The sequence below is a fragment of the Hemitrygon akajei genome, chromosome 3 (genome assembly GCF_048418815.1).
Source record: "Hemitrygon akajei chromosome 3, sHemAka1.3, whole genome shotgun sequence".
NCBI lineage: Eukaryota > Metazoa > Chordata > Chondrichthyes > Myliobatiformes > Dasyatidae > Hemitrygon > Hemitrygon akajei.
The window spans coordinates 79,970,374-79,983,501 of NC_133126.1; the positions used below are offsets into that span (position 1 = coordinate 79,970,374).

At 39.3% G+C, this 13,128-nt stretch overlaps 1 protein-coding gene across 1 annotated transcript in view; it reads left to right on the top strand.

Moving 5' to 3' along the window:
* The window catches only part of LOC140725143 (cysteine-rich motor neuron 1 protein-like), a 221,512-nt gene that overhangs the window by 178,174 nt on the left and 30,210 nt on the right, over window positions 1-13,128 (top strand). Inside the window, exon 6 of the mRNA XM_073040211.1 lies at window positions 9,235-9,363. Coding sequence (XP_072896312.1) covers window positions 9,235-9,363 — 129 coding nt within the window. The remainder of the gene's footprint in view (window positions 1-9,234; window positions 9,364-13,128) is intronic.

Genomic DNA, 13,128 nt, shown 5'->3' on the forward strand with positions numbered 1-13,128 from the left:
TTATCCCTCAAAGAACATCACTGAAGTTGACTGTCTGGTCATTATCACATTGCTTTTGAAGGCACATTAGCAATGCATTTCCTATATGAAGTCATTTCGTCCATTATACTGGAATAGTGCTATTTAGAGCCATTCAAATGAAATACACTAATCCATTCTCTCCATAAACTGTGCTTTCTTGCTACGTTTGAAATGTTTATGCCAATATTGCTACCTCGACCATTCCCTGAGGAAAAATATCCAGTATTCCAAATATTTTTTTCATAATATATCTTTTCTTGCACATCTTCTCATGACAATTTTAAGTTGATGACCCTTTTCACTAGAATGTTACTCAAAACCAGTGACCCTTTCTGCTTGCTCCATTGGAATCTTCAATTTTATTTAAAATCTCCACTTGACCTTCACTGTTCCGGTGGAAATAGCTACAGTATCATTTCTCTCATGACAAGTGTTCCTATTCCTAGCCTGTTTTCAGTGACTAAATGGCATTGCTCACAGATCTTATTCATTGTATGCAGTTTTTAGCTGAAGAACTGTTTAGTTCTTGTGCTTACTGGTTGATGTTTGTTATTTAGAATTAATTCCTTCTGTGCTTGTAGAATTTGGTAAAACAAGATATGCTACCACCTTTTGTTAACCAGGGAAGTAAGGCACTGTTGCATTTATATAAATACCTTAAATAATATGAAGAAAGTGCAATAATTGTGCAGTCAAGTGTAATTACTGTTACAATGTAGGAAATGTGCAACCAATTTGTACATGGGGGCATTCAAACAGTACTGTGATAATGAACAGATGGATTCTTCTAGTGATATTTGAGACTCAAATTTTTAACAAAACAACAGGGATAATGCAAATAAATTTCATTGAAACAATATTCTTGATTTTGATGTAGGCTCTTTAACTTGTGTTGTAAACTGTTTCACTTTCCAGAGATTATGTTCAGTGTTCCTGGAATCTTTTGCTTTAATTTCTGATTTTCAAGATTTCAAGGTTTTATCTTACCATTTTCTATGGACTCTTGCATCCCTTCCAAGGGGAGATGGGTATCTCAGTTTGAAATCTGATTCAAAGCAAAGTGCCTCCTGCAATGCAGAACTTCCTTAGTTGTGTGTTGGAGTGTCAGCTAAGATTATTGTGATCAAATCTCCAGATTTAATTCATCAGAGGCGAGAATACTCCCAAAATGAGCTACAACTAACATCTTTAATGCAGCCGACAGGAAAGGGAGGAAGTGTAGCGTTAATGCATTTTCCGCAGTATCCAATTCAATGTTTTTTGAATTAGCTAACAGACCATGCAGCAGATAGATTATTGTCTTTGTAATGTGCAGATTTGGGCCAAAATAAATTATCCATTGTCAACACTGATGGTAGAGAAAGAGTAAAAACAAAAGTTGTCTGTTTTTCAGATGAAATCATAACTACAATTCAATTTATTTTTTAAAACTGCATAAGCTGGCTATCTGAAGCAAAATCAGAAAATCTGAAATACCTAGAAGGTCGAGTGTCATCAGTAGGAATAGAAAGAAAATTAACATTTCATATTGGAGACCTTTTGTCAGAACTGAAAATGTGACAAAAGAAACTTGTTCTCTTCCTACAGTTGCAGCTGGACCTTCTGAGTTTTCTGATTTTATCATAATTACTATTAATTCTTAAAGTTACCAGAGAAATATTTGTGTTTTTTCCAATGGAGTTTTATTTTCTGACCTTTAAAGGTTATATAGTATCTACTAACTATTGCAGAATTGTTGTAGAGCTAATAACAAGACCACTTGATCTGCTGAGCAAGTGCTGAAGTTTTGAAGAATAGCAGAGCTGAGCATGGTTCCCATATCCTGTGTTTCCCTGTTTATCAATTCTCTCTTAAGGACTACTATTGAAGATGAGTCCACATGAAGTCCATGCTTCAATATAAAAATCAAATGCTGTTTCTCCTGAATACTGGATAGTACATAAAGTTATCTTTAGGAATCTAGATTTAAAAGCAGCAAAGGGAATGAGTGAATGTCCTTGTCCCTGCTTGTTATTCGCTGTCTTTTCTTTGTTGGTTCACAGAATGGATCTAAGTGAAATTAGTTAGATGTGTTTTCTCTACACTGAAAAATGGCCTTGGTTTAAATTGTCGGTATTATTTTAAGATGTCACTAAAGGATGCCTCTTGCAAGAAGCAGCTTATTGCCATGGGGAGTTACTGTATGTGTTTGAAAACGGTGATTATGAGATTGATGCTGATTCTGAATTGCAAAGTATTTTTCTGTCTCCTGGCAGTGACAGAGTTACGCCAGATTAGTGATCACAACTTTCATCCTCCCGAGCTCAAAATGTTTTTAAAATGCTGAAATATTCTCAAAATCATTCTGGTAACAATGTTTCTACCAGAAGATTAAAAGTATAGTAAATTAAATGTATTTTTGTAATCCCAAAAAGAAGTTCTGAATCATTGAGCATAGAGTATCCTAATTTCACATATGTTGTTGCATCTTAATTTTGAGCAATGATAGTTCTTGAATGGTGTAACACCATATTGGTTTCTTTGAAGTTTACTGGAGAAGATTCTCAGACAATAATATGCATACTGTTTGGGGTTCAAGTGCAAATCTCTATCTGAGCTTCAGAGCTTCTTGTGCAGTTGGCTCAATAAGTGTCAGAAGCTGCCAAGTGATATTAGTTGCAGTCATGGTTAGACTCTGCCAATGGAAGTGATATTCTGTTGACTGATACCCTGAGTTCCGTTAGAGCACGTGGTTAGTTGACAGAAACATGAGGTATTTATTTTAGGGAATTGCTGTTAATGGGAGAAGCTCTATCGATGTAGATAATGAAAGTAGAATTTCCATCTGGCACTCATATTTTGTCATGATGCATCTAATGTAGGTAGTTCATACAGTCTCAAGTAATGTTTTGGTCTGCCTTGCATACTATTGAAAATTACCATTCTTCTTCCTGGGACTTTTCTATCGCTACCTCCTTGCTATTTTCAATTGAGGAAGCAAAACAAGATTTGAGTTTTACTCTTTAGCAACCATCCCTCCTATTCTTTAGTCAGTGTGTGGAGGATGTAACTGATCCACTGCAGTTCCTTCTTCCCTTCTCCCAAAAGCTAAGCAACCTCCAGCCAGATATGCTCTCCTAATATTACCGACATGTGCCAGATTGATGTCTACAATTTGTTGATTTGAAATTTCATACACATAATCAAATTTGACAGGTTTTTATATTGCTTCCAAGGAAATTTATAATTGCTCAAACTACTGAAGTAATAATTCAACAGATAGCTATTAGGCAAAAGCTGTCCTTCTTGGTATTGTTGTAGTTACTGTGTTGTTTTTGATGAATATTCTAAAGATGAAGGTCCAGAAGTTCTTCAATATGTAATAACTGTGATTTTTGTCTTTTCAAAAATGAATAGATAATATATCACTCAAAGGTTAGAAATTCTATAATATTTAAGTGTCATTGCCCTCATTATGTGCCTAGGCTTGGAGCCTGCTCTGGATTATCCAAATGTAATCTACTCTGCTGGATAATCCAGTTAGTGAAAATCAAAAGAAGTGCAGATGCTGGAAAACCTCAGCAGGTCTCAGGCAGCATCTGTGGAAAGAGAAACAGTCAACGTTTCTGGTCCAGGACCCATCATCAGAACTAAGAAAGAGATCAGCAAAGAGCTTATTGGTAAAGAGCAGTGGGTGGGATATAATTCTGGAATGTTTCTAAGCCTGCTCTTGTAGTCAAGATTCACAGCATTCACAAGTCACATACAAATGGTAGAAAGTAGCAGGAGTGACAATGTGTGCATTTAGATCCTGAGTGATGTCACTTAAACCCACCCAGCAGCTTTCACACATCAGCACAAAAAGCACAAAACAATCTGACAGGCAATTGCCTCTTTAGCCATGGAGTGATAAATGATTGATCATGTATTTTCCCCCAAGATATACTGCACTTTGAACAATTTCGCTCCACTACCCACAGAATAGCAATAGAATGATATTACTTCCTCACAGCAGTTCAAAGTATTACATATTCCACAGAAAGGTACTGTTTTATCTCCTCCACCTGGTTCCTGTATTTAACTTCTACAAAGAGTACAGTTTAAATTATAGTGAGAGTTACTTAGTTTCACTGAGGTTAGCTATTGAATGGAAACAGCAGCCAAGCCAAAAGCACTTCAATAGACAATAGACAGTAGGTGCAGGAGTAGGCCATTCGGCCTTTCTAGCCAGCGCCGCCATTCACTGTGATCATGGCTGATCATACACAATCAGTACCCCGTTCCTGCCCTCTCCCCATATCCCTTGACCCCGCTATCTATAAGAGCTCTATCTAACTCTCTCTTGAATGCATCCAGAGACTTGGCCTCCACTGCCTTCTGGGGCAGAGCATTCCACATATCCACCACTCTCTGGGTGAAAAAGTTTCACATCTCTGTTCTAAATGGCCTACCCCTTATTCTTAAACTGTGGCCTCTAGTTCTGAACTCGCCCATCAGCGGGAACATGCTTCCTGCCTCCAGTGTGTCCAATCCCTTAATAATCTTACATGTTTCAATCAGATCCCCTCTCATCCTTCTAAATTCCAGTGTATACAAGCCCAGTCGCTCCAATCTTTCAACATATGACAGTCCCGCCATTCCGGGAATTAACCTTGTGAACCTACACTGCACTCCCTCAATATCAAGAATGTCCTTCCTCAAATTTGGAGACCAAAACTGCACACAATACTCCAGGTGGGGTCTCACCAGGGCCCTGTACAGCTGCAGAAGGACCTCTTTACTCCTATACTCAATTCCTCTTATTATAAAAGCCAGCATGCCATTAGCTTTCTTCACTGCCTGCTGTACCTGCATGCTTGCTTTCATTGACTGATGTACAAGAACACCTAGATCTCGTTGTACTTCCCCTTTTCCTAACTTGACTCCATTTAGATAGTAATCTGCCTTCCTGTTCTTGCCACCAAAGTGGATAACCTCACATTTATCCACATTAACTTCAGTTACTGCAGATGAGGCAATGAACAAATTACTCATAAGAAGCTCAACACTTGCTCATTCACCATGCCTTCAAAGCAGTTCAATAGGTTGAATTATCTTTTTCAAGTTGTTCTAGATATGAGAAGCAGATATTCAGAAGAGATCATTTAATTCAGAGACTGCATGGAAACTGAAATTCCCTGACCTACAGCAGTCTCTTCCTAAGTTCTGTTGCCAAATATATGAACTCTATTTTGAACTCCTGCCGTCATTGCCAGCTCTCCTATTTTTCAAGCTTGGTTCTACAAAGGGAATGTCATTGGTTATTTCTCCATATTGTGCTTCACACCAGTTCAGACCAACTGAAGAGAATTAATTAAGCATTAAATTGATTACATGTTGTTTAATCAGATGGCTAATAAAAATTAGTCTGGTTTATTGGAGTATAAATCTCTAAGCATACAGTGAAACACAAGTATTTTAATCTTCACGTTATATTTGACTTACTGCATTTTGTGGTGTTGAGCCAGGTACTATCATTATTAAAATCACATACTTTTCTTCATAAAAAGTTAATCCTATTGAGTAAAATGTAAATATTTTACTGGCCTCATACGATTCATTCAAATGATGTTCACTTCAACAATATCATACCTAAATGGGAAAATTTAATTTGCTTTGTTTTGGAATGGCACTTAGCAATAGACTCTGAAATGCACCCTGTTATTTTTCACTAGGTTACTTAAACCTGTTTTAGAGCAGGTAAACATCATTCCATTTTGAATATTATTTGGTTTTGTAAGTATTTCTTGTCTTTTATTCTGTCTCTAGTTTTGTATTTTTTGTCTCGACTCCTGTAGTTTTTTTTTGCCTTTTCCTGTTTCTTGGAACTCAATTTTCCTTGGGGTCTCTTCCAGGAAAATGATAGCACCTCGTTATCATCCTATCCTTTCTTCAGTCCTGTGTTAATGCTTGCTTTGCCTATTGGAAATAACCTGCTGCTTTCCTGGTCACATGTTAACTTGCTCTTTAACATTCCAAAATAATTATGTTAATCTGCCTATTCTGTACATTGCAAAACCTTCCAGCACTTTAAAGTACAGTATATTTATTCTTTGCTGCATTTTTCCCAGCATTTTGTCTTCAGTTCACTCAATGTTGTTCTGCATTTCCCTCAGTTATCAATTAAGTTTCTGTAAGTTTTAAGTAATTTGTCCTTTTCAGATTCAGAATTTTTATTATTTTATCTTTTCTTTTTTTTTGTTTTAAGGTTCATCCTAAACCTTAACAGCAAACAGACTGAATAAACTTTTAATTTCATTTATCAAATCTTAAACTGAATTAGATTGCTCTAATTTCCCATTGGAAAGTTAATTCTGAATAAGAAATCAAGAAAAGCTCTTGTAGAAAGAGTACAGAGGGGAAGCTGGTCAGGAAGTTCCTGAAGGTGTAGAGAAGGATGTTGAGGCATTGGAGAGGGTACAGAAGAGGTTTACCAGGATGCTGCCTAGTTTAGAGGGCCTGTTCTATCATGACAGGCTGGACAAACTTGGGGCTTTTTCTTTGGAGCGGCGGATGCTGATGGGAGATCTGATCGAGGTTGATAAGATTATGAGAGACATAGATAGGGTAGGCAGGGATTATCTGTTTCCCAGGGTAGAAATATCTAATACCGGAGGACATGCATTGAAGGTGAGGGGAGGAGGTTCAAAGGGGATGTGAGTGGAAAGTTTTTTTACTCAGAGTGGTGGATGCCTGGAATGTGCTGCCTGGTGTAGTGATAGAGACAAATGCATTAGAGGCTTTTAAGAGATGTTTAAATGGGCACATGGATATGAGGAAATGGAGGGACATGGGCATTGTGTAAGTAGGAGGAATTAGTTTTTATGTGTTTTTGATTTACTCTTTAGCTAGTTTGGCACATTATGGACCAAATGACCTATCCCTGTGCTGTACTGTTCTACGTTCTAATCATCCAAACTCATCAGCAATAATAGATGATTCTTACTGGAACATCCTCAAAACTAGACTTTTGCTTATTCCCAGCTGCATTTTGTTGATTAGCTGACTCTTGGAGTCATATCTCCACACAATTTCTGTACTCGTGTTCTGTTCCTTCTGCAGTCGCAACAATAACTCTATCATCTTCAAAGGCACTGGTGGAATTGGGGGATATGGACTATGTGAATTGAGCAGCAACGTGGTGCTGCAAAGTACAAAACTCTGAACCCTCAGTGTCATCAGAACTGAGGCAGAGCTGAACTATTCCCTGCCTTTAGATCATAGCGATACCCCTGTCCAGCAATATTTGTGAAAGTAAAACATTCCTGAGGTAGGGTTCAGATGATGCATTGTGTTTGTGTGGGGGATGGAGAAGTGTATACAGAGTTAGGATCCAAATTGATAGTGACTATTAGCAGAGAACAATAAATACAGCTGAGGCCACAAAATGTACCCAAGGAGTGTGAGAAATAAGTGTTGCAAGTGATTGCTTTTAAAGCCTACTGTAGGAGCCAGGAAAGTAGAAGAGTGGCCATCAGGCCACACAAACAGCAAATCCAAAAGCCATGCCATGATGAAGCACAAGGAACATAACGTATGGATTAAGTTTGGTGACATGCCAAGAAGCTGGTATAAGACTTCATCAGAAGTTGATCGCTGCTTTTGAAAACAATGAAATCATGGAATTTCATCTATAGGCAGCTCCGCCCCTTTTCTCAAAGCTCTGTAAGATCTTGCACTGAGGAAACTTTTGGTCAGCTGTTCGTGTTTCCCTTTTGGTGGCTTTTTGCTTGATAGCATCCTCCTGAAGCATATTAGGACATGCATAATGCCATGTGAATGGAACTTTTTGTTGCTCTTGTTAATGCTCCTTTGTCCTTACTGCTGCAACACTGTATTTTATGCCATATTGAGAGAGTATTTGTAAAATTATTTAAGATCCCAGTCTCCATAATTATTTTTAAAAAAAGACAGAAATGCAGGGGAATTGTGTTAAATCTACATAATGTACCAATTAAGCCACAACTAGAGAATTGAATCTAATTTTGGTCAGGGCACTTCAGCAATGACATAAAGGTCCCAGAGAGGATGCAAACAATCTATTAGAAAGATTCCAGGAATCGGGGATTATGTATATGAGATTATACAAAAGAAGGTGGGTGTGTTCTCCTGAAGCAAAGAAGCTTGGGAAGGGATTTAATGGAGGTGTATGATATCATGATGGGTCATCAGGTGAAATGAGGAAAAATGGTTTTAGCGGATAGTTTGCAGATCGGGGATGCAGATTTAACCTGATTTGTGAGGATTTTGTTTTAACCTGAGAGTAATTAAGATGTGGAGCTCGCTGTCCACAAGTGTAATGAAAATGGCCAAGAATTGAACAAGCACTTGAGGGGAAAGAGCAGAGGAATCGATCTCCAGTTCCATTAATAGCTATGATGGGCTTGGTGAAGTAGAATGGTCACCTTCCGTCCTTTAACAACACATGCAGAAGAGTAGCAACAGACATCCTGGTCACATATCATGAGAAGTAAAATTAATGTGAAGTAAAATGGTGTGGGAAGGACAGGGAAAGAACCACAGCATCGCCATAACGATTAAGTGATTCTGCATCAGTGTGTCCAAGTAATGAATTTGTTCATTTTGTCAAAAGAGGTGCTGGATTTTGTTCTGTTTCAGTGGGATAATTCTATATCTCTCAAAGATTAATGCAAGAGCAATATCCACCTGTACTCATTTAATTAAATTCAATTGCTGGAATGCAGAGGGAGTTATCCTTAAATAGTCATTCAGCTATATGACAAGATAATGTAAAAGTGCATCTCAGTTTATTGCTCCAGGAAGTGGAAGACCATCGGAAGACTTTATAGTCTTAAGCCTTCTTTGGAGTCACACAACCTAATGATATGGACAGATATTATTGTATCCTTCCACTTGATACAGGATAAAAATATTCAAATTCCATTCTCAGCATCTTTGTGGGAGAACTGTCTTCAAAAGAGATGGCCAGGTTTTGTTGTAACAGTTGATTGAGAAGTGCACAGCACCTTTTCAGAGCCTCTAGAGAGATATAATACAGAATTACCAGTGTCAATCATATCCTAAGAACAAATAACTTCAGTAGTACTTTGATCACAGACTTGGCAGATAACCAGTTGTTAGTACAATATTTTTTTTAAATGCATGCTTCTGCTTCTGCAGTGTTAGTGGGTATTCATTTGGCAAATAATTTTTCATGTTTTACTTTTCCAACAGAGCCAACCTTTGGAACAGTCAGTCCAACACTATGTGAGAGGCTGATAAACTGTACCTTGACAGTAAAGGATTGTCCACATGGCTTTGTACAAGATGAGAAGGGATGCCTGATGTGCCAGTGTCTACCTAGTAAGTGTTTCAGGTTACCAGAAAACATTGAGTTACTGGGTACTAAAATCCTTAGAAAGTAAAAGTTATTTTCTAATAGATAATGCATTCCTAAACTGGTTATCTCCCTCCCTAAAATCTCCAGAAAATGCAGAGGAATTTTCATTGTCAATTGTGCTCTAACATTTCAGCTCTTTCTTGCTTGAACCCATCATTCTTGGTATTATGTACCAGCAATGATGTGTAGTGTGTAATTTTGCCGAAGTCCAAGTGCACAGTACATAGATGTTGAATAATTAACAATAAATGATGGTGAGCACATCAAGTCGATTTCCCTTCATCTGTAAACTATCAGCTTTGTTCACCCATGTTTGGTGCCATAATGGAGAATAGAGGGTGTTATAAGGGTCCAGTTAAACTATCTCAGAGGCAGGTCACAGTCAGTCTTTTTTCTCCATGCCTTTTAAGATATTTACCTTGGGTGTCTTGTGTCTTATGCAACTTTTGCACATTATTGTAGTAATTTTATGTATTGCAATGTACTGCTGCCGCAAAAAATAAACAAATTACATGACACGTGAGAGATGATAAACCTGATTCTGAAATAGGTCTCTTTCGTGGACTGAGAGTGAGAGGGGAGCAAGGAGAGGGAAATCGTGGTTGGGAAAAGGGGAAAGGAGAGGGGAGGAACAGGAAACACCAGGAAAACATTCTGTAATGATTAATAAGCCACTTATTTGGAATCAGATAACCTTGTCTTCACCAGTGCTCCCCACCCCGGTCTGTGGCACTCCAAGACTTTTGTACGGTACTGTAGCTGAAATTAAAAATTACCTCCATTCAGAAAATAAAATGTCAAGGTTATTCCATGTAGTATTGATCACGTCCATTCTACCAAAGATGTACTGAAGCAGTCCTAATCCTTCTCGGGTTTTTTATTGATAACAATAGAAACAAAATTAATGAAGGTCATAGTGTTGTTTATGGCTTCTCATGTTCCCTTTGCTTAGGCTTAGAGAGTGGGGAAGAGGATTGAGCGAAACCTTGAAAATCCCTGAAATTACCATTGTATTTGAATATTACCATATGATCCTTTGAATTGGAATTCCCTGCTCATGATGTAGTTTTCATAAATATTTTAGTACCATTGAGAGAAATGAATGCTGTAGTCCTTCACCCAACACTTCCTGTTGCAACTCAATTTACAAAATGCAGAACAGAATATACTTCTACATTCAGGGAATTGCAGCACATTTGTGGTAGCGCAGATGGTAAATCTTTCTTGGAAACTTGCAGTCTAGGGTTGACGCAAGTTCGTTAATCAGCTGAGAATCTTAGTTACCTATTTCCAGGAAACATCAGCATAGTAATTATTTTCTGTGCTAGCCTCCAAGTTTCCACTTGTCTGAATTATTTTCCTCTCATTAGCATTGACATTGCTCGTTTTGTTTAACCACTTGCCTTTGCCAAATATGATTCTCTGTCTCATGGAGAATTAAGTGATAAAGCACAGAAACACACCCATGCTGGTCAAGGTGCCTTCCTGAGTGTGTCCCATTTGCCTGCATATCTCTCTAAACCTAACTAAATGTCTTTTCAATGTTATGATTGTACCTGCCTCTACCACTTATTTTGGCAAACTCACTTCATAAACCCATCATCATCTGTAGTAAAATTTGTCCCCCTTAAATCTCTTCCCCTCTCATCTTAAACCCATGCTTTCTAGTCTTAGACTTCCCTAGTCTTTGAAAATTATGTGATTATCCTCCTTTTGTTTATGCCCCTCATTGTTCTATAAGGTCATGGAGAGGGAGGGAATACAGAGTCCAGACGTAACAAGGATGACTCTTAAGATAAGTTGGGTACATCAGTCTGTGAGCAGAAATCTGAGTTCATGTCATTTAAAAACTGGACCTGGTAAGAGAGAAATAATTGTCCACTATTGCTTAACCATTCACTATCCCTGACACCCCACTCTCGCCTTTTCTGGCTGACATCATGAATTCTCCTCCCTATCAAGAACAGTCATATTTAAGAACAACCTCACATATGGTCAAAAATACATCACTACCAAACCCAGCTACCTCTTCCATCCATATCCTTCTGGCATAATTCCAGGATCTGAAGTGCACAAGAACAGGTTCATAACTTATGCCAAAACAGCTATAAAACACATATTTTCATTCCATTGTGTTTAAAACAGGAACTTGCCATCTGTCAAGTATGCTTAGAAATCAGCTAATACTGTAAACTTCTATTGCCAAACATGTAAATACATGTAAAAGACTGAGTATTCTTAGAGCTTACTCATCACCTCATAAGTGACATCCTTGCTCTTAATAATTTCTCCTTTGGCTCCTCCCACTTCCTCCAAACTAAAGGTGTAGCCTTGGGCACCCGTATGGGTCCCAGTTATGCCTGCCTTTTTGTTGGCTTTGTGGAACAGTCCATGTTCCAAGCCTATACTGGTATCCGTCCCCCACTTTTCCTTCACTACATCGACGACTGCATTGGTGCTGCCTCCTGCACGCATGCTGAGCTCGTTGACTTCATTAACTTCACCTTCAACTTTCACCCTGCCCTCAAATTTACCTGGTCCATTTCTGACACCTCCCTCCCCTTTCTTGATCATTCTGTCTCTATCTCTGGACACAGCTTATCTACTGATGTCTACTATAAGCCTACAGACTCTCACAGCCACCTGGACTATTCCTCTTCCCACCCTGTCTCTTGCAAAAATGCTATCCCCTTCTCACAATTCCTCCCTCTCTGCCTCATCTACTCTCAGGATGAGGCTTTTCGTTCCAGGATGAAGGAGATGTCTTCCTTTTTTAAAGAAAGGGGCTTCCCTTCCTCGACCATTAACTCTGCTCTCAAACACATCTCTCCCATTTCACGCACATCTGTTCTCACCCCATCCGCCTGCCACCCCACTCGGGATAGGGTTCCCCCTTGTCCTCACCTACTACCCCACCAACCTCCAGGTCCAACATATAATTCTCCATAACTTCCACCACCTCCAACGGGATCCCACTACCAAGCACATCTTTCCCTCCCCCCCTTTCTGCTTTCCGCAGAGATCACTCCCTACACGACTCCCTTGTCCATTCGTCCCCGTCCCCCCCCCCCCCCCATCCCTTTCCATCGATCTCCCTCCCGGCACTTATCGTTGTAAGCAGAACAGGTGCTACACTTCCTCCCTCACCACCATTCAGGGCCCCAGACAGTCCTTCCAGGTGAGGCGACACTTCATCTGTGAGTCGGCTGGTATGATATACTGCATCCGGTGCTCCCGGTGTGGCCTTCTATATATTGGTGAGACCTGACGCAGACTGGGAGACTGTTTCTCTGAACACATACGTTCTGTCCGCCAGAGAAAGTAGGATCCCCTTGTGGCCACACATTTTAATTCCACGTCCCATTCCCATTCTGATATGTCTATCCATGGTCTCCTCTACTGTCAAGATGAAGCCACACTCAGTTTGGAGGAACAACACCTTATATTCCATCTGGGTAGCCTCCAACCTGACGGCATGAACATTGATTTCTCTAACTTCTGTTAATGCCCCTCCTCCCCTTCTTACCCTATCCCTTATTTATTTATTATTTTTTCCCTTTTTTTTCTTTCTCTTTTCTCTCTCTGTCCCTCTCACAATAACTCCTTGCCTGCTGTCCATCTTCCTCTGGTGATCCCCTCCCCCTTTCTTTCTCCCTAGGCCTCCCGTCCCACGATCCTCTCCCTTCTCCAGCTCTATCCCTTTTGACAATCAACTTTCCAGCGCTTAG